At 50.6% G+C, this 16,652-nt stretch overlaps 7 protein-coding genes across 7 annotated transcripts; 4 read left to right on the top strand and 3 right to left on the bottom strand.

The window, feature by feature from the left end:
* Nucleotides 1–1,037: 1,037 nt before the first annotated feature.
* On the bottom strand, nucleotides 1,038–1,295 carry VFPPC_16512 (hypothetical protein; the record flags this gene model as incomplete). The annotated part of the gene is made up of 1 exon (XM_018294265.1): nucleotides 1,038–1,295. The coding sequence occupies one exon, from the start codon at nucleotides 1,293–1,295 to the stop codon at nucleotides 1,038–1,040; it is 258 nt and encodes an 85-aa protein (XP_018139142.1).
* A 222-nt stretch (nucleotides 1,296–1,517) lies between these two features.
* VFPPC_09281 (cytidyltransferase-like domain-containing protein) lies at nucleotides 1,518–3,119 on the bottom strand (the record flags this gene model as incomplete). Its single annotated transcript, XM_018287844.1, has 4 exons — nucleotides 1,518–1,895; nucleotides 1,996–2,770; nucleotides 2,838–2,955; nucleotides 3,017–3,119. The coding sequence occupies 4 exons, from the start codon at nucleotides 3,117–3,119 to the stop codon at nucleotides 1,518–1,520; spliced, it is 1,374 nt and encodes a 457-aa protein (XP_018139143.1).
* Nucleotides 3,120–4,263: 1,144 nt separating this feature from the next.
* On the top strand, nucleotides 4,264–5,546 carry VFPPC_16513 (phosphoglycerate mutase; the record flags this gene model as incomplete). Its single annotated transcript, XM_018294266.1, has 3 exons — nucleotides 4,264–4,422; nucleotides 4,535–4,759; nucleotides 4,842–5,546. 3 exons carry the CDS (start codon nucleotides 4,264–4,266, stop codon nucleotides 5,544–5,546), a joined length of 1,089 nt encoding a protein of 362 aa, XP_018139144.1.
* Nucleotides 5,547–7,488: 1,942 nt separating this feature from the next.
* VFPPC_09283 (hypothetical protein) lies at nucleotides 7,489–8,876 on the top strand (the record flags this gene model as incomplete). The annotated part of the gene is made up of 2 exons (XM_018287845.1): nucleotides 7,489–8,096; nucleotides 8,156–8,876. The coding sequence occupies 2 exons, from the start codon at nucleotides 7,489–7,491 to the stop codon at nucleotides 8,874–8,876; spliced, it is 1,329 nt and encodes a 442-aa protein (XP_018139145.1).
* A 499-nt stretch (nucleotides 8,877–9,375) lies between these two features.
* VFPPC_09284 (peptide chain release factor 1) lies at nucleotides 9,376–12,334 on the bottom strand (the record flags this gene model as incomplete). The annotated part of the gene is made up of 3 exons (XM_018287846.1): nucleotides 9,376–10,559; nucleotides 11,149–11,458; nucleotides 11,513–12,334. 3 exons carry the CDS (start codon nucleotides 12,332–12,334, stop codon nucleotides 9,376–9,378), a joined length of 2,316 nt encoding a protein of 771 aa, XP_018139146.1.
* Nucleotides 12,335–13,776: 1,442 nt separating this feature from the next.
* On the top strand, nucleotides 13,777–14,469 carry VFPPC_09286 (glutathione S-transferase-like protein; the record flags this gene model as incomplete). The annotated part of the gene is made up of 1 exon (XM_018287847.1): nucleotides 13,777–14,469. One exon carries the CDS (start codon nucleotides 13,777–13,779, stop codon nucleotides 14,467–14,469), a length of 693 nt encoding a protein of 230 aa, XP_018139147.1.
* Nucleotides 14,470–14,939: 470 nt separating this feature from the next.
* VFPPC_09287 (sugar transport protein) lies at nucleotides 14,940–16,608 on the top strand (the record flags this gene model as incomplete). Its single annotated transcript, XM_018287848.1, has 2 exons — nucleotides 14,940–15,044; nucleotides 15,154–16,608. The coding sequence occupies 2 exons, from the start codon at nucleotides 14,940–14,942 to the stop codon at nucleotides 16,606–16,608; spliced, it is 1,560 nt and encodes a 519-aa protein (XP_018139148.1).
* Nucleotides 16,609–16,652: the final 44 nt, after the last annotated feature.

Below are 16,652 nucleotides of genomic sequence, written 5' to 3'. Positions count from 1 at the left end.
ATCACAGGTATCAAGGCACGCCCTTTGCGGACTGGACCTGACATGAGTATCCAAGGACAGACATCTTCCATGCAAAGCATTCAATGAACCCTCCATGACTTGGCTCTCAACACAGGCCATCTCGCTCCATTTACCCCATACTTCATCTCATCATCACAGATGAAGACCAACTGCACATACTGCGAAGAACTACACCATCTTGTCCCGCTTATCTCACTTATGCATTCTATCTCGAGAGCCCACCGCCCGGGTTCCCGCAGCCGCAAACTTGGGGGGTGCATGGTCATTTGAGGCGGTGTGCATTATCACAGGGCATCACGTAGTGCAGTGTCGTGTATCAAGCAAATTGTCGTGCACCCCGCTTTGCCCCCATGTGCCATGGACAAAGATGCCGTCAGCGTTTCCGGGGAAAATGACAATGCTAATGAAACTCGTCACCCAACATTTGCTACGGGGCTCGTGGTTCATCTCGTAAAACAAAGGCAGAGTCTCTTGCTGGTGGCAGGAGGGCGGAATTTTGGCTGCACCAAGTGAACCGCCGTGGATAGCCGACTTCACCACTATCTCGACACCAGACAGCAAATTGCAGATGGTCCACCCACAGCCACCACTTTTACTCCTCCACGCCATCTTGGCCATCCTATCCCATCAACCGATCCAGACAAAACACCACCAAACTTCACAAACGCAATCCAAAACAAGCTTTCCCTGCGGCCAATGCTAGCACACCATCATCAATGACGGTAACCCCATTCCCGATGGCCCATTCACAGCCAGTCTCGGGCCCCACGGATAACTGCGCAAGCCCATGATATCATCAACGTCTTGTTGGGTAACACAAACTTTTTAACACGTAGCTGCTGGCTTGTGCAGAATGCGAATCAGCTGCCGTGCCTCCAACCAAAGGGCAAAAAGGAAAGAAAGATGCCAAACAGGCTCTTGTAGATAAATTGATATGTAATTAAAACCAGAAACACCCGCCAACGTGACCACATTTTCAACCACCACGGTTCACCATGGTTGACACGATCAACCAGTCAGACGCTCAACTGCCACGACCAACAATTCACTTCAAATACCCCCGACATTCCCTTTTCAGAGACTGCCACATCACCATCGTCTACCTGTTTCCCATGCGTAGCCTCATCCCCAACTTTGGCCATGTTCGCGTCGTCACCACGTCCGACCTGGCTGTTCCGTCTCGCACGCATACGGTGGCCCTGTTGAATGAACCTGCCCCGCCTCGTCATCCTGTCAGGTGCGCCTCTGTGCCTCTGTCTCTGTTGAGAGTCCATCCAACAAAACTACTTGCAACTCGCAGTGATCCCATGAGCACAACAAAAACAAAACACAACGGAAAACTCCGATCCAAATGCATGGGGGGATAGGCGCATGACGGGGATTGTGATACTTGAATATTCACATATCATCTCACCCGTGCACAATATGTAATATGCAATATGCAAACCTCATCAACCACAACAATAATGAAGTTTGCTTTTGCCACACCTGACGCCTTACGCACTGGTACCGGTACCAATGCCAGCACCGCTGCGCTCTGCCTCTCGGCTGCGTTGCTCCTCCTCCAATATCTCTCGTTGTCTAGCTGCAGCTTCCACTCCTGCTTTGACGCCCTTGGCTCGCTGTCTCGCTTCGTATCTATCCCGACTCTGCATGATGCGCTGCACAATCTCGCCAGCATTAACTTCGGCGAAGGCATGGTGGCCGATTTCCCGGTAGATGCCCATTTCTTTCGGTGCCGTGTAAGGATCGTATGTCAGAGGCATAAAGGCAGTTGGCCCGTGATAGATAGCATTCGGAACACCCCATGGCAGTGACTCGAGATATGACTTGGTTGGTGTAAATGGCGCCCCAAACAGGACGGCATGGATATACTAGACCACATGTCAGAAACACACAAAACGTAAAGGGACATACATGGCCCCGTCCCCCCTCTTGATCAGCTGGGCAGGGTTATAACGCGGCCATTCATACCTTGCATTGCAGAACACATAGACCGCGCTCAAAGATGTTCATGATCGGGTAGTTGACACCTTTCCACTGGTTAATCACCTCGTCGTCATGAACTCCGACGACGACGAATGCTGGACCATAATCCTTTCCGCTGGTACTGATTCGCTTCTTCTTAGCTTCTTCAGAAAACCATCCCGATTTTCGCGCCAATTCCTCTTCCTCAACGAGCACCTTGCGTAAAAACTCGATGTGACCGCTCGAGAACAAGTCGAATCCACCATCGACGTAAACAATCCGCTGTCCAGGCTGAGGGCCGGGTCCTTTAAGAAGATTTTCAAACACGCCCGTCTCCTCTTCGGTATCTTCCGCCTTGGCCTGAGTTGAAGCATTCCAGAACCACACATCTGCCCCAGGGGCCTTTGCGGTCTCATCTGTCGCATAGAGTTTCATGCGCTCTAGCATGGCTTTTCCTTGGGCTTTGCGTTCATCCGGGCTTCCGTATCCTTCCTCGCCGATGAGCATCTTTTGCAGAGAAAAAATGAAGTGTGTCTTTGTGCAGAGCAGCATACGGCCAACGAGATCTGTGGTTGAGATGCCAGGGGAGCGCTTCACCACCTTGAAGCGACCGGCTTGCTTCACAAAGCGGTAGCAATCATTTCCGTCGCTATCAGACGTAATGTCATCTCCGTGAACAACGTATTTGCAGCCATAGTGACTGATGTAAGGAAGTTCGGTGACATATGGCGCATGGCCAATTGCCTTGGTAACCCAGCGGCACGCGTTTGCAGCCGCCAATCTATGTCAAAAGTCAGAACTGTATAGAAGATTGAGACCGGCTTTGCGGAGAAATCAGTGCCACACACCTTTCTTCCAAGGTCATGACCGTTGGCCCTTTGTTGGCCAAGATTTCCTCATCAGAGTGCACACCGACATAGAGCTCATCTCCAAGCTGTCTGGCTTGCACCATAGCCCCGGCATGGCCTTGTAGAACCAGTTAGTCCATGAAACTCCAGTAAACTCTTTGAAATTATCTCCAACTTACCATGGTGAAAGAAGTCCCAGCAGCCATCAACCCAGATACGGCCATCAAGCAGCTCAGGGGCAGGGTCGCTTTGTGGTTGCCCCTCCTTGGAAACAGCACTCATGGTGGGGTAGTGACCGCTGACGAGGTGGGAAAGGGGAAGAAAAGATGGCGAAGGTACACCTCAAGATTACAGACGCGCGATGCGGTTGGTAATTGGTTCCGCTGTTGTGTGTTGTCGCTTTTACTTTCCAGGATGATTTGAGAGGAAGTGGGTTAAGGCGATGGTATTTCGGTCTGGACAGGCAGGCAACAAACCAGACATGTGAAGGTCTGGTCTGGTCTACAATCTCTCCAGGGTCCGTTGTCGCGGGGCAGCAATCGGCGCTGGCCAGACGCTGGTTGGCTACCACAGGGTCCTGGTTGGTGGTTCAGGGCAAGTGCGTCGCAAGTCTCTCCTTCCACGGACGAGGAATAACATCAAATTCACAAGCACGGATGAATTGACATTGAATTCCAGCCATCAAATCATTTCATCGTTGGTTGTCGTGCCCAGTAGCGATTGAATCTCACCAGGTTCACCACGGTGGCATCGTAGAACTTGATAGTCATACAAAGGTTGTGATAGATTCATGGACAGGTCAATTTGGCTGTGGCTGCGGCATCAACCGACGACAACATCTGACCATGGACGAATGCTGGATGACCAAGGCGTCAGCCACGTGCATTTGTCGCCTGTATCATCTCACTGATCAATTGACATTTGCAACCGAAATTGCAGTATCATGGCAGAATTATCAAACTGCCTAGCCATTCTAGAAGCATACAATTTGCACGATAGGCCTGTCCATTTATATTGAGCCTTAATCTCTGGTGTTCGATAGCTCATGTAGTCATCTTTAGCCTATTCATGATGGAAAGTGGCTCGCCCACGAACTACTGCGTTGAGCACCAGAACTGTTGTGCACGTTGCCGATCCATTGGCGTTGGCTCAGGCGCACCAAACGACGTCAGTCCTGCCATTGGCATGTAGTGCCTCGAATGCGCCCCGAATTCTCACCGAGTTCCGCAACCAGACCCTGCTAGAGTCCAGAAGGCACGCGGCAAGGCCGGTCACTCATCAAGAGCCAGTTCTGCTCACGTTGCATTCACCACAACATCACAATATTTAACATGTGCATCTGCATCTACGTCGCTGGGTCTCTCATTGTTCGATAAACTCTGCGTCACGAATTCGCAGAGCACCCGTGCACCGCATCAACCCGAACATGAAGCTTTCCGCCCTCCCAGTGCTGCTGGGTCTTGCATCGCAGTCCATGGCGACAACCAAATGGCACGAGGCTAAGGGCAAGGCGATCCAATACACGTCCGTCGGAGGCTATTTCCTTCAAGACGATCCCAACACAAACCCCAGCGGGTTTGACTATGTATGTCTCCAGAGTCTCCAGAGCCAATCGCGTATTGTCCTTACTCTCCCATCTTTCCCCTTGCCGTCAAGTTCATTTCGCCCAGGGCGATAGGCTGAAACCCGGATCATAGGCTCAGCACAACTTTGGGCTGATAGACAGGAAATACCCCTCTGATGACAAGTTTGATCCTCACGGTACCAAGTCGCAGTGGCAACGCTTCAACAAATGGGTCCATTATCTTAACCACAACTGTGACAAGAGCAACAACATTCGTTACAAGGTCCTCTTCTTTGGCCGGCATGGCCAAGGCTACCACAACGTTGCCGAGAGTTTCTACGGTACGCCGGCATGGAACGTGAGTCCCAAGCTAGCTCCCTTCAACTTGACTTGCCACTCGTTGCATCCTGCCTACTAATACTATGCCTGCCACGCTCCAGTGCTACTGGGCTGAATTGGAGGGCAACGGTACCATCACCTGGGCGGATCCTCTCTTGACAGCAGACGGGTTTAAGGAAGCCCAAAAGGCCAACGCCTTTTACAAGTCTCTGTACGAGCAGCAAAAGATGCCACACTTTGAATCTTACTACAGCTCCCCGCTCAAGCGATGCCTTCAGACAGCCAACACCACATTCAGCACACTGAAAGTGCCCGCCGAGCATCCCTTCAAGCCTACTATCAAGGAACTTTTCCGTGAAGACATCAGCATTCACACCTGCGATCGTCGGTCCACCAAATCCGAGATTGCCAAGTTTATGCCGGGCTGGAAGTTTGAGACGGGCTTCACCGAGAAGGACGAGCTGTGGAAGGGCAATGAGGGGGAGACAAATGCGCATCAAGTCGCCCGAAGCAAGACGGTTCTCGACGATGTGTTCACCAACGATTCCTCCACCTGGATCAGCGTGACCAGCCATTCTGGCCAAATCAGCGCGTTGCTAACAGCATTGAACCACCGCCCTTTCAGTCTATCCACCGGGCAGATTATCCCGGTGCTCATCAAGGCCGAGGTGGTACAGCCCGCTCCTACGTCGACCTTTGCCGGCTTCACCCCCGAAGCAACCTGCAAACACCCACCTGTCACGAGTCTCCCGGACAAAGGCTGTGTTTGCTCTAGCACCGGTTCGATTCCATCACCAACGCCGTAATTGCAGATTTGAATGTCGATATGTGTGCATAGTACAATTTAATTTTAAATGTAGATATATGAGAGATATTCATGGTGGACGAATATAAAACAACAAACGAGAATAGTTTAATCCCACCGAAAACATCCCCGTCGGAAAATAAAATGTTACATTGTATGAAACAGCCCAAGTGCATTCTATTTTATGGTCACGTATGCTTGACTCGGCCAAAAACTTATTTCAAAACAGGCCATAGCTCTTGTCTGGAATTAAAGGAAGACAAAGCTCTGGCAGGGCTGTAGTAACGTGACAGTGCGCCTCATTGCCCGAAACACGCGAATTGACCAAAGGTTTTTGAAACTTCAAATATGCCCAACGGCACTTTTGCAAACTTGATACGCGCTACGCACTTGAACCGTGAAACAAGGGGCTTAGACGGACGCTCAACAGGGCTGGAACATATAACGTAAGCAGAGACTGAGGGTCAATACCGAAATGTTAGTACATGTAAGAGAAGAAGTCAAAAAGGAAAAATACTTTCCGAAATCAGTATAAGTGATGGGTGGATACGAAAGCCACCCTGTATCGAGGCTATTTCATGCATGGATGGATGGCGTTTGGTTGATGGACCATTCACGACTCAATTGGGAATCTAGGAGAACCTTAAGTCCAGCATAGACGACATCGGGGCAGCGAAAATGTCGATCGTTTTGTCCCACTTGAGCAGGTGAACCAAATTGAACAATACGGCATTGAAAAAATTATGCGTTTGGAAAGTCGTAAGATATTTTGCGCCAATTGTAGATTCTTTTGACCCTGTGTGTGTTGTTTTGAATGTTGATGTGCCGTCTACATTGGCCGGTTTGGGATTATATTGAAGGAACTTTCTACCAGCTACCACCATCATACACATATCTTCCATCTAGAGATTTTGGTAACCTCGCCTCTTTGACTGTTTCAGGCCATGGGAATGGGCCTCTCGGCAACTAGGCGATTGCCGCACGTGCATCTATATAAAGAGTCGAATTGATCACGAGAGGGCCTTTGCGTCAACTGGAACTCGGAACTGGCAGTACTTGACGCTGCTCAAACACCTGGGTAAGTTGGCTACCAGGTACTTCCAACAGTTCTGGGGAGAGTCTAACTTGCTGCAGGGACTTGTGGACTGGACTTGTGCCAGACTGCAGTATCGGTCATTTGTCCGTCATCAGCGAAGCTCAAAGGCTCAAAGGTTTCAACAACAAATCTGGCCCAACGTTGGCTGTTAAACACCAGACGATATTGGGTTGAACGTTGAGACCTCAATAGAGTCAAATCGGCTGCTTGTCACATCCTGGTGGGTGAGGCGTCGGTAATTAGTTGGGGACATACGGAGTACATGCAGTGAGTCGCAGGTTCATGCGTCTCGTCAAATTAAAAGAAAAGCTGCATGTGGTCTGGTCAGATCAGATCAAGGTGCAGCCTCAATTGATATTGGTCGAGGACTCCAGGTACAGACGCGGCGTCAAAGGCACGTCAAAGGTACGTCAAGGCACCACCGACCCCAACAGCCAATCCCATGCCTCGGTGCGTCACCCCTCAACTTGTTCATGTTCCCGTTCAGATGTTGGACTTTTGGCTTTCGGGGGCGCCACCAGACCACATGCCATTGCCATGCAACCAGACTCCTTGATGTCGAATTTCCACCTACTGTCTGATTTATGGCTTCTGTTTTCTGGGGAGGATAAAGCTGACGGATTTATTTAAGGATCGATTTCCGTCATCTCCACGTTTGAATCATCCAGCACACCAGAACCAGACATCTTTGCTCGCCAGGACGAATTCTGTTCCAAGCGACGGCTGTCATCATCAAACCAGACCCCTGATGGCAATCTTGTGAACCGCCCATCCACTTCGCACTGAATCACTCAGACATTATCCATCCGAGCCCTGGATCTGGCGGCGAGCACGCGCAACCGCCGCCATGCAGAGAACGACACCAACATCGTCGACGACGCCAATATTTTCTCCCTTTTCTGCGGGCGTCTTCACCAACCCGAGTTCCTTCTCCAGACCAACCACGCGAGAGGGTAACAACGATCCTCTTCATCCACCACCGCATTCGCCTCCGCCGATTCCTGCCTCAGGGCCCGTCAAGGAGTCTCGAAAGTCGTCATTCTCACGGAAATCCTCCTTTTCTGGAGGCACACGACGTCGAGGCTCCTCTGTCGGCTCAACCGGGACCTCGAATGCTATAGTCACCGATGCTGCTGCCCCGCCAGCTTTGCCCGACTACGCACTCCCTGCCGCGGCCAAGGTTCAAAGTCGCGATAAGAGAGACATTGATGGCGCAGATGACGGCATTCGAAGTCCTGTTAGCCCGACTGGTGCCAGTAGTGGATTTGGAAGCATGAGCAGGGCAAATACTGGTGCCGGGGGTTATTTCCCACCTCCAACACCTGTTGGAGTTGCAAGCGTGTTGAATGCTGGCGTTGCTAGCATGTGGCAGCCAAGCGAGGCCAGCATAATACATCAGCAGATTACCGATGTAGCGAACAAGAGGATATCAACTCTAGATTATCTGAGAAAAGCGTATGTTGCCTCCTGGTCTCTTGGGCGCAACGCGGAATCGGGCTAACTCCTGTGTACAGTCATGAAGGCCGGGTTTACTGGTTCAACACATATCTCTTCGAACGGCAAGATCTCTCACGAATGTCATGTTTTGACTCTCGAAAACTCGCCCGAAAAGCTACAAATTATCTTCTCCTCGGCCTCTCCATTCCCACGATTAACGACCTCTACTCGTCGACGCCCATTGAATTTCTGCGAAGTCTCAATTCTTTGCTGTCCGAATTTGATTCCTTCCAACAGATGCATGGCGACTCTTCTGCGGCCCTGGCTCGAGCCCGATTACCAAACATGTTCCGTCGCCCCGGAGGAAAGTCTCGTCGCTCAACATCCGCAGCAGACATGCATCTTGATGACTCGCAGGCATTTCCTCCCGCAGGTGGCGCCGGTGCTGCCAACAGCGCACCGTCCGTTATGAATTTTGCTGGGTCCGAGAGCGACTTGCTTCCCGGAGAAGAATATACATACTTGCTGACGCCTGCTCTTCCCTTCGAACCCGATTTCTTCGAGACCTTTGCCACGCTGTGCGACGTGTTGATAGATTGTTACACACGGTTTTTGGCGTTGGTCCCCACGCCAAGGGAATGTTCATCACCAGTCGCCGAGCTCTTCACCAAGGCAGATTCGAAATTGCGCAAGATTATAGTGCAAGGTGTCGTAAAGGAATTCGAAGACCATAGCAGAGGTCATGTCAAAACAGAAGTGGCCAGCATTGGCAAAGTTGTCCTGGGTGGCCTGATGTGAAGAAGTATAAGGCAAACGAATCACGGTTTGTATGCATAGTTTTATTACGGGTTTATGCTGTTGCTATATTTGAATAGGTGCTCGGAGTTTTTTCTCTTGTTTTGTTGTTCTTGGCAAGCGACTGGTCGCGCGAATGTATACAGCAACTATGGGACATATTTGGGTGTAAGTTTTGACACGTGTGGGAAATGGGGTTTTTGCGGGAGTAAGAAAAAGCGATAATGATGTATGTGGGTTGTTTTTGAAGCAGGGATTCATACATTGCTATACATTTTTCGGGCCAAATGTACGATACCGTTGGTAGGAACCTCGAATAACCTAATCACAGTTATATTGCCATTAGGCTATTATGACTTTCATATTTACTAGCTTCGTCATGGGTTCCGTGTGAACTACTCAGCAACTACCTGTTGCTCTTATGAATACAGGCTACCTGCCGTTGTATGATACAGAGTAATAGTACATGTAATACTACATTGTCATCGTCACAGTTTTGACTTCACGCCTTGTCCGTGACCTTGATCTCCTCCTCCGCAATAACCATCTCAATTTCCTTAGCAACCAGCCATTCCTTTGCTGCGTCCATCACCCGATCCAGCGTCTCTCCGCCTTCCAAAACGTCAGGTAAATTGTGAACATCCAACGCAGCCCTATGATCTGTACACCGATCCTGATTATAATTATACGTGCGAATCTTGTCGCCTCGCGTGATCTGAGTTTGCGAAAGCACGCTATTCCTCAATCTCGACGCTTCTTCCATGCGCTGCTCGGCGCGCTGACTTGCAATACGAGAACGCAGCAGCTTCCACGCATCTTCTCGGTTCCGCTGCTGCGAGCGATGATCCTGCATGGACACGGTCGTACCCGTGGGAATGTGCGTCATTCGAATCGCTGATTCCGTTTTGTTGACGTGCTGGCCACCGGCGCCACGCGCACGCATCGTTTCAATCTTGACTTCTTGCGGATTCACGTAAAAGTCGCTTTCGGGGTCGTCAAAGTCTATGTCGCTGGCACTGCTCTCTGGAAAGGATGGCAACACCCACACCGCCACGGCACTCGTATGAACTCGCCCCTTACTTTCGGTACTGGGAATTCGTTGGACGCGGTGCATGCCTGCTTCGCTGCGGAAAATATCGTACGCGCCTTGGTCTTGAACCTCGAGAATGGCTTCCTGTACGGGACTCTCACCCGCGGAAGACGACTGGTCGCCGGCCGCGTCGGCCATTTCGTATTTCAAAACGTTGGCGCGGTAGCCCCGTCGCATGCAGAGAGCCTTGTACATCTTGAATAGGGAGTCTGTGAAATACCGGCCCTCGAGACCGCCTGGCCCTGGGCGAAACTCAATCATACAGGGCATGTCGGCAAAAGGATGCTGCGGTGTCAGACTAGTTGAGAGGTTCTTTTCCAGCGATTCGAGCTTCGCTTCTTCGGTCTGTAGCTCGTCTCGCGCAATGGCTGCCAGGTCAGGATCCTGTTCGTCGTCTGCCATGCCCTGCAGCTCCTGGATGGAGGAAAGCGATTTCTGCCATGCTGCGAGGGCGGTTGCGACGCGTTGCAGTTCACCCGCCCTTTTGGCTTTTTGGGAATCAAACAGGGCGTTTAGTGATTTCTGTAGGGCATCGTGTTCGGCAGAGAGGGCTTTGGCTCGTTGAATGAGACTGGGTGCCAAAGTTGAGGGTGTCTCTAGTGTTAAGAGTTAGGAGAGGCGGTTCAAATTTGGAGGTGGTGGTTGGAGGAGTTTAGGTACCATTGGATGCGAAACGGGCGAATTGACGCTGGTAAGAGCGCTGGAGCACTCGTGTGCAGCTTCGACAGATCCATGGAGCTGAGAACATGCCGTTGCTGGTGATGGTGGTTGTTACCAGGACGGAGTGGTTGATGGTAGAGTCGAGGCATCAAAAAATACAAAATGTCCAATCGGAGCTGAAGTGGGGGCCAGTTGCATGTAGCCAGGCACAACCTTTCTGATGGGCAGTAGATCAAATGGAAGTAAACCAATCTGAGTCTATTATAATTAATTCTATTTAATGCATTTATGCGTCTGATATGGTTATATGCGTAAGTCATGTCATTCATTACTTCGTCTCTTCGTCTTTGATGCTCGCCCTCCTGGCCCCAACCAACAATAATCCTCCCAACACCAAACAAGCACCACCCCAAATCTGGACTCCCAGATATTTCCCTCCATTCACCTCAATCAGCTTTCCTGCCAAAGGGGGCCCGGTCAAAGCCGCAACACTGACAATAGTGAATATCATTCCGATCCTCGTACCCGCCTTGCTCAAATCTTTTGTCAATCCGGCCAATGTAGACGGAAACATGCCCTGGATAGCCGCGCCAAAGAACCCATAGATGCACAGCCAGACATAGTCCGCCGGGATGGAGCGCACCCCAATCCAGCCAAACATGCAAATAGCGGCGCAAAATATGATGGGTATAAAGGTGTTCACAGCGCCAAAGTATCGGTCAGCGATCAAAGCTGGGACAAGGCGGCCTGGAATACCGACGGCGTTGATAACAAGCAGCATCGTGAAGGAGGTAGATTGCGACCCGCCCAAGATGGCCAGAGCATATGCTCGTGCCTGGCAACAGTAAGTATACGCTAAGTTGATGGTCTTGCTCAAAGGTTGACTTACATAATAGTAGGCAAAGTATGCAGCCCACAAGGTAAAGAACATGCTTATCGCAAACAAAAGATAGGTGCTCTCTTTGAACGCGCCTATTTCCACGATGGGACCAGATTTCCTCGGGGGCAATCTTGGCTTAACCAGCAGATACACCATGACGGACGTAACGAGGACCACCAACCCCATCGCTCGTACCGTCCATGGAAAGCCGATTTTTGGCAACAACTGCTGCGCCATCAAGGGAAACACCATCCCTCCCGTGGCACCGCCACAAGCACCCAGAGATATAGCAATGCTCTTCTTCTTGGAAAAGTAGGTAGAGACGTTGGCCACCGTTGGCGCAAAAACAATGCCGCACCCAAGACCTTGGCATATGCCCTGGGCCAAAAACACTTGCCAGTAGGTGTGAGCGACGCTAGTTGTAACAATTCCTATAAGCTGGAGCAGATTTCCGATGATGAGAGCAATCTTGTAGTAGCCGGCGTCAAAGGCTCTACCGGCAAACGTGCCGACTAGAAAGACGAGGCAAATTTGGACGCTGCCTATCCAGGCAATGGCCGATGGTTCCATGGACAGCATCTCGGCATAGTGCGATTGGAAAATACCAAAACTGATCATGTAACCCCAGGTGTTGAAGACGATCAAGTGTCCAGCCAGGACCTGGCACCATGCTCGTAGACCGCCATCCGGAGGTGAAGCCTGATATGCCCTGTCAATGGTGGATATTCGTGCAATGAGGTCGTCGGGATGGACTGTTTCTTCCTTGCTGTGTGCTTCTAGTTGTGCTGGTTCGGGGGCATCTTCAACCCCCGAGTTCGTTTTTGAAGCCATGGTTTTTGGGCCACCTTGAATCTGCGGATGTACCCTTGGGCCAGATTTTATCCTCCCGTATGCATGTGCATGCAATGTAAGTTGAGTTGAACAAGAATTTGTCGACTCTTTTAACTAGATTGTTGGGTGGTAGCGGAGGAGTAAATCGACGCCCTTGTAACCAAATCAATTACCAATGTCTCCAGTCAAATTGTCAATTTTACGAAATATTCAAGAATATGTACGGCATTGGTTTCCCACATCCAACAGGCAAATTTCAGTCATCGTGGGGGTTAGCTACAGGGCCAGGCGAGACAGAGCGGCTTCGGCTGTGACTGACGGAGGTGGATGTCCGGTCCATTCCCGACAATGGAGACGATGGAGACCAGACGGTTTCTAGATAGAAATTCTTATTAGTTGACGGTTGGTTGTAGGGTCGCCTTCTGGGTACATGGTTCTGGGCCTAATGCGAGGGTCCACTGAGTTGGGGACGGACAAAATCCTTTGACATAGAAAGGCGCATTTGATTTGATGGGTTGGAGGAGGACGGCAAACTTGAAAGAATGCAAGACGATCGGTGGACAAGGTGTCTGCTGCTATGTTGAATGAAATAGATTTGTGTATTAATGCCAGTATTTAGACATGAAGAGGCGATGTTTAAATGTCTGTATGGTGCATGTGGTGTTCTTGGGTATCCTTGCCAGGCTGGATTCACTTTTTTGGTTGCGAAAAGTAGTCAACGTCTGTCAAGTCTCTTTCCCTTGACCTATTCCCAAAGTAACTTATACTGCAACTTGACTTGTTTTTCAATTTCAGAGTCAAACTTGATGTGCTTACACGGATACCCCAGACACTCACCGACTCTGAAGACCTGTCTATGCCACCAAGATCTATCAATTGATCCGTTCACCTCAAAGACCAACCTCTTCATCCCTGCCGAATGACGTCCATCTCTACCTCAACCAACCTGCAGGCGTGACCACTGTCATTCCCCCAGACTCAACTCACTTTGACCTTATCTCAAGCTTCCATGTCCATGTCCATGTCAAGTACCTAGGTAGCCTTCAGATCTTCAATCTTCAGCTCGGCCTGAGTCAAACAGAGGGCGCGATTTCGTCTCCACAGCGGCTCAACATGGCCCATGAAAAGCCACGCCTTTCTGCTGACAAACCAGGCCTTGCTGGTGGCGCTCAATCAAGGGCTTCAATTGAGTCTCGACTGCTAGTCGTCTGGGGCTATTTTTGGTGATGCATTTCCAGAGCCCTAATTTCTAAGATGTCTGGTTATTTGGTTGTGCATATGCTCAACATCAAAGAATAATGTCAAACACCATTTAAACTTCCCCCCCTTACTCTGTATATTACAATTGCATTCATCTCATCAATAGTGTGTTGACCTTCTTTATTGATCTCGTTCCACCTTCTCGATTTCACACAGACTCCTCCACCAAACGTACATTAAACATGGCGCTGACTCTCTACATCGGCAACAAGCGCTACTCATCTTGGTCCATGCGACCATGGGTCCTACTCAAAGCCCTCAACATCCCATTTGATGAGAAGCTCCAACTGTTCAAACCCGGCCAGCGTCAACCCGAGTTCCTCAAGTTCTCGCCCACAGGCAAGGTGCCTTGCCTCTATGACTCCGAGCGCAAGGACGTCGCTATCTGGGACTCTCTCGCCATTTGCGAATATATTGCCGAAAAGCATCCTGCCGCATGGCCCAGTGACCCTGTCGCCCGTGCCTTTGCCAGGTCTGCTGCATCGGAAATGCATTCAAGCTTCCCAACCATTCGCGATGAGTGCTCCATGAATGTTGCTCTGCGTATTGAGCTGAGAGAGCCCAGCGAAGGACTCAAGCGCGACCTGGAGAGATTTACGACCTTGTTCAATGACGGCATACAGAGATTCGGCGGCCCATTTTTGGCCGGCGATTCTTTTACTGTTGCTGATGCTTTTTATGCCCCCATCGCTTCAAGAGTCAAGACATATGGTATCAAGCTTGAGGGTGCGGCGGGTGAGTACTTGGAAAGATTGTATGAGCACCCGGCCATCCAGGAATGGATCAAGGAGGGCATTGAGGAGACGGCGAGAGAGCCGTACCATGAGGAAGACTGTGTTAGAGGACGCAAGGTCTTGGAAGATTTTTGCAAATAAAGCACGCTGGCGTAGACGTTTTTCGGTAGTTCCAGTATATGAGGGACATTGATTACAATAGGACATTATTGGTGGTGAGTCAAGGAGCTATTAATTACTATGCTGTGGGACAAAACGTTAGCAAACGAGCGACGCAAATACCATATAACATATTAAAGCGTTCAATTTGTCTTTTGTACATTTTTCTTCTGCTTGGACTGTCCAGCGACCAAGGTACCGGGTAGCTCTGATGAGCGCATTTTGGTTGGAATGGTCACACGAGATGCTGGTTGGACTGGTTGGATTGGTTGGATTGGCTGGACGTGCATATGCTTGGCCTCGTCTCGTCTGGTGTGGCGCAATTTGCATCCAGACATGGATGTCACTTGTCACTCCAGTCTGGTTATCCCTCGCGCATGCCACGACTCAACGTGAACCAGCCTTTCTCAACCTTCCATCTCCATCAACAGCAATATCATTTACGACTCAGCATGGCAGGCCGTAGCATCAGGCAGTGCCTGCATGATATCACCGGCTATTTGGTTATACTCATTGTCATTGCTACTCTTGGGTCGCTACAGTTTGGTTTCCATCTGGTAAGTGTTGAGCTGTCCAGCCAGAGTGACACGTCAGGATGGTCATCTGTCCCCTCGCGCTTCCGTTCAAACTTGATGCTTGTGCCATATTCCCGCTAACTTCTCGCAGGCTGAGCTCAACGCACCTCAAGATGTCATTACCTGTCATAAGAAATCCATCTCTACGGCTGCCCGTGTAGCAGGCTGGATCAAAGAGGCCACTGGCAAAGCTGACAAGACCAAGCCATCGACTGGCTTCCTGCCGGACTGTATACCCATGACCGAGGCCGCCTTTGCTACCATTTCTTCCATGTTCACCGTTGGAGGACTTGCTGGAGCCCTTGCTGCCGGCCCATTTGCTTCCAGGCGTGGCCGCCTACCGGCGATGAGACTCACTGCCGTATCATATATCATTGGTGCTTTGATCGAAGCTTTAGCCGGCAGTGTCGTCGCCATGTCCATCGGCCGTCTTGTTTCAGGACTTGGAGCTGGCGCCTCGACAGTCATCGTTCCGCTCTACATTAGTGAGATCTCCCCACCCAACGAGCGCGGCTTGTTTGGTGCAATGACCCAGGTTTCAATCAACATTGGTATCATCGCGACACAGACCTTGGGGTACTTTTTGAGCTATGGTAACGCCTGGAGATGGGTCCTGGGCGTTGGCGTCTGTATAGCCACGACACAATTTCTTGGGCTGTTCGTCGTTCCCGAGAGTCCTGCTTGGCTCGCCGCGCATGGTGACCCTACCAAGGCCAAGAGGACACTGCAGCGTATTCGAGGCAATGGATTTGACATTCATGAGGAAACGTCAAATTGGGGCAGTGGTAATGCTACATCTGACCGAGAAGCAGAAGAGGAGGGTCTTTTAGCTCAGGCTGATGGGGCTACGCCGTTGTCCCCAACCGTGTCTGGTTCGGGGTCGACTCGACACATGGGCTTTGTCGAAGTTGTCAAGGACGTCAATACCAGACCTGCCATTATTGCCGTCGTCGGAATCATGGTGACACAGCAGTTTTGCGGCATTAACTCCATCATCATGTATTCTGTCTCGCTTCTTGCCGATTTATTGCCGGTTTCATCCGCTAAGCTCACCATCCTCATCTCTGCCGTCAATCTCGCCATGACCATTGCTTGCTCTCCCTTACCAGACAGCCTGGGCCGCAAGACATGCCTCCTCATCTCAATCATCGGTCAAGGCTCGAGCTCTCTGGCCCTGGCATTTTCGATTGTGTTTGGGGCCAAGGTCCTATCGGCCATATCTGTGCTTTTTTTTGTGGCCTTCTTTGCCGTTGGCCTCGGTCCAGTACCCTTCATCATGGCCTCTGAACTTGTGGGACAGGAGGCCGTCGGGGCCACCCAGAGTTGGTGCTTGGCTGCCAATTATGTTGCAACTTTTATCGTTGCACAGTTCTTCCCCATTATCAACACGGCATTAAACAAGGCCCTTGGTGGAGCTGGATGGGTGTACTTCCTCTTTGCTGGACTGGCCGCCCTTGGTGCTATTTTCGTCGGCAGTAGGGTGCCCGAGACAAAGGGGAAGAAGGATGCTGATGAAGTTTGGGGACGAACTCGTCGCTTGGACTAAAAATACTCTTTTTTTAGCGATTGATTGTTTACAGCTTATTTGGT

This window comes from Pochonia chlamydosporia, chromosome 7 (assembly GCF_001653235.2).
Source record: "Pochonia chlamydosporia 170 chromosome 7, whole genome shotgun sequence".
Classification (NCBI taxonomy): domain Eukaryota; kingdom Fungi; phylum Ascomycota; class Sordariomycetes; order Hypocreales; family Clavicipitaceae; genus Pochonia; species Pochonia chlamydosporia.
This window is presented reverse-complemented; position numbering and strand designations above follow the sequence as displayed.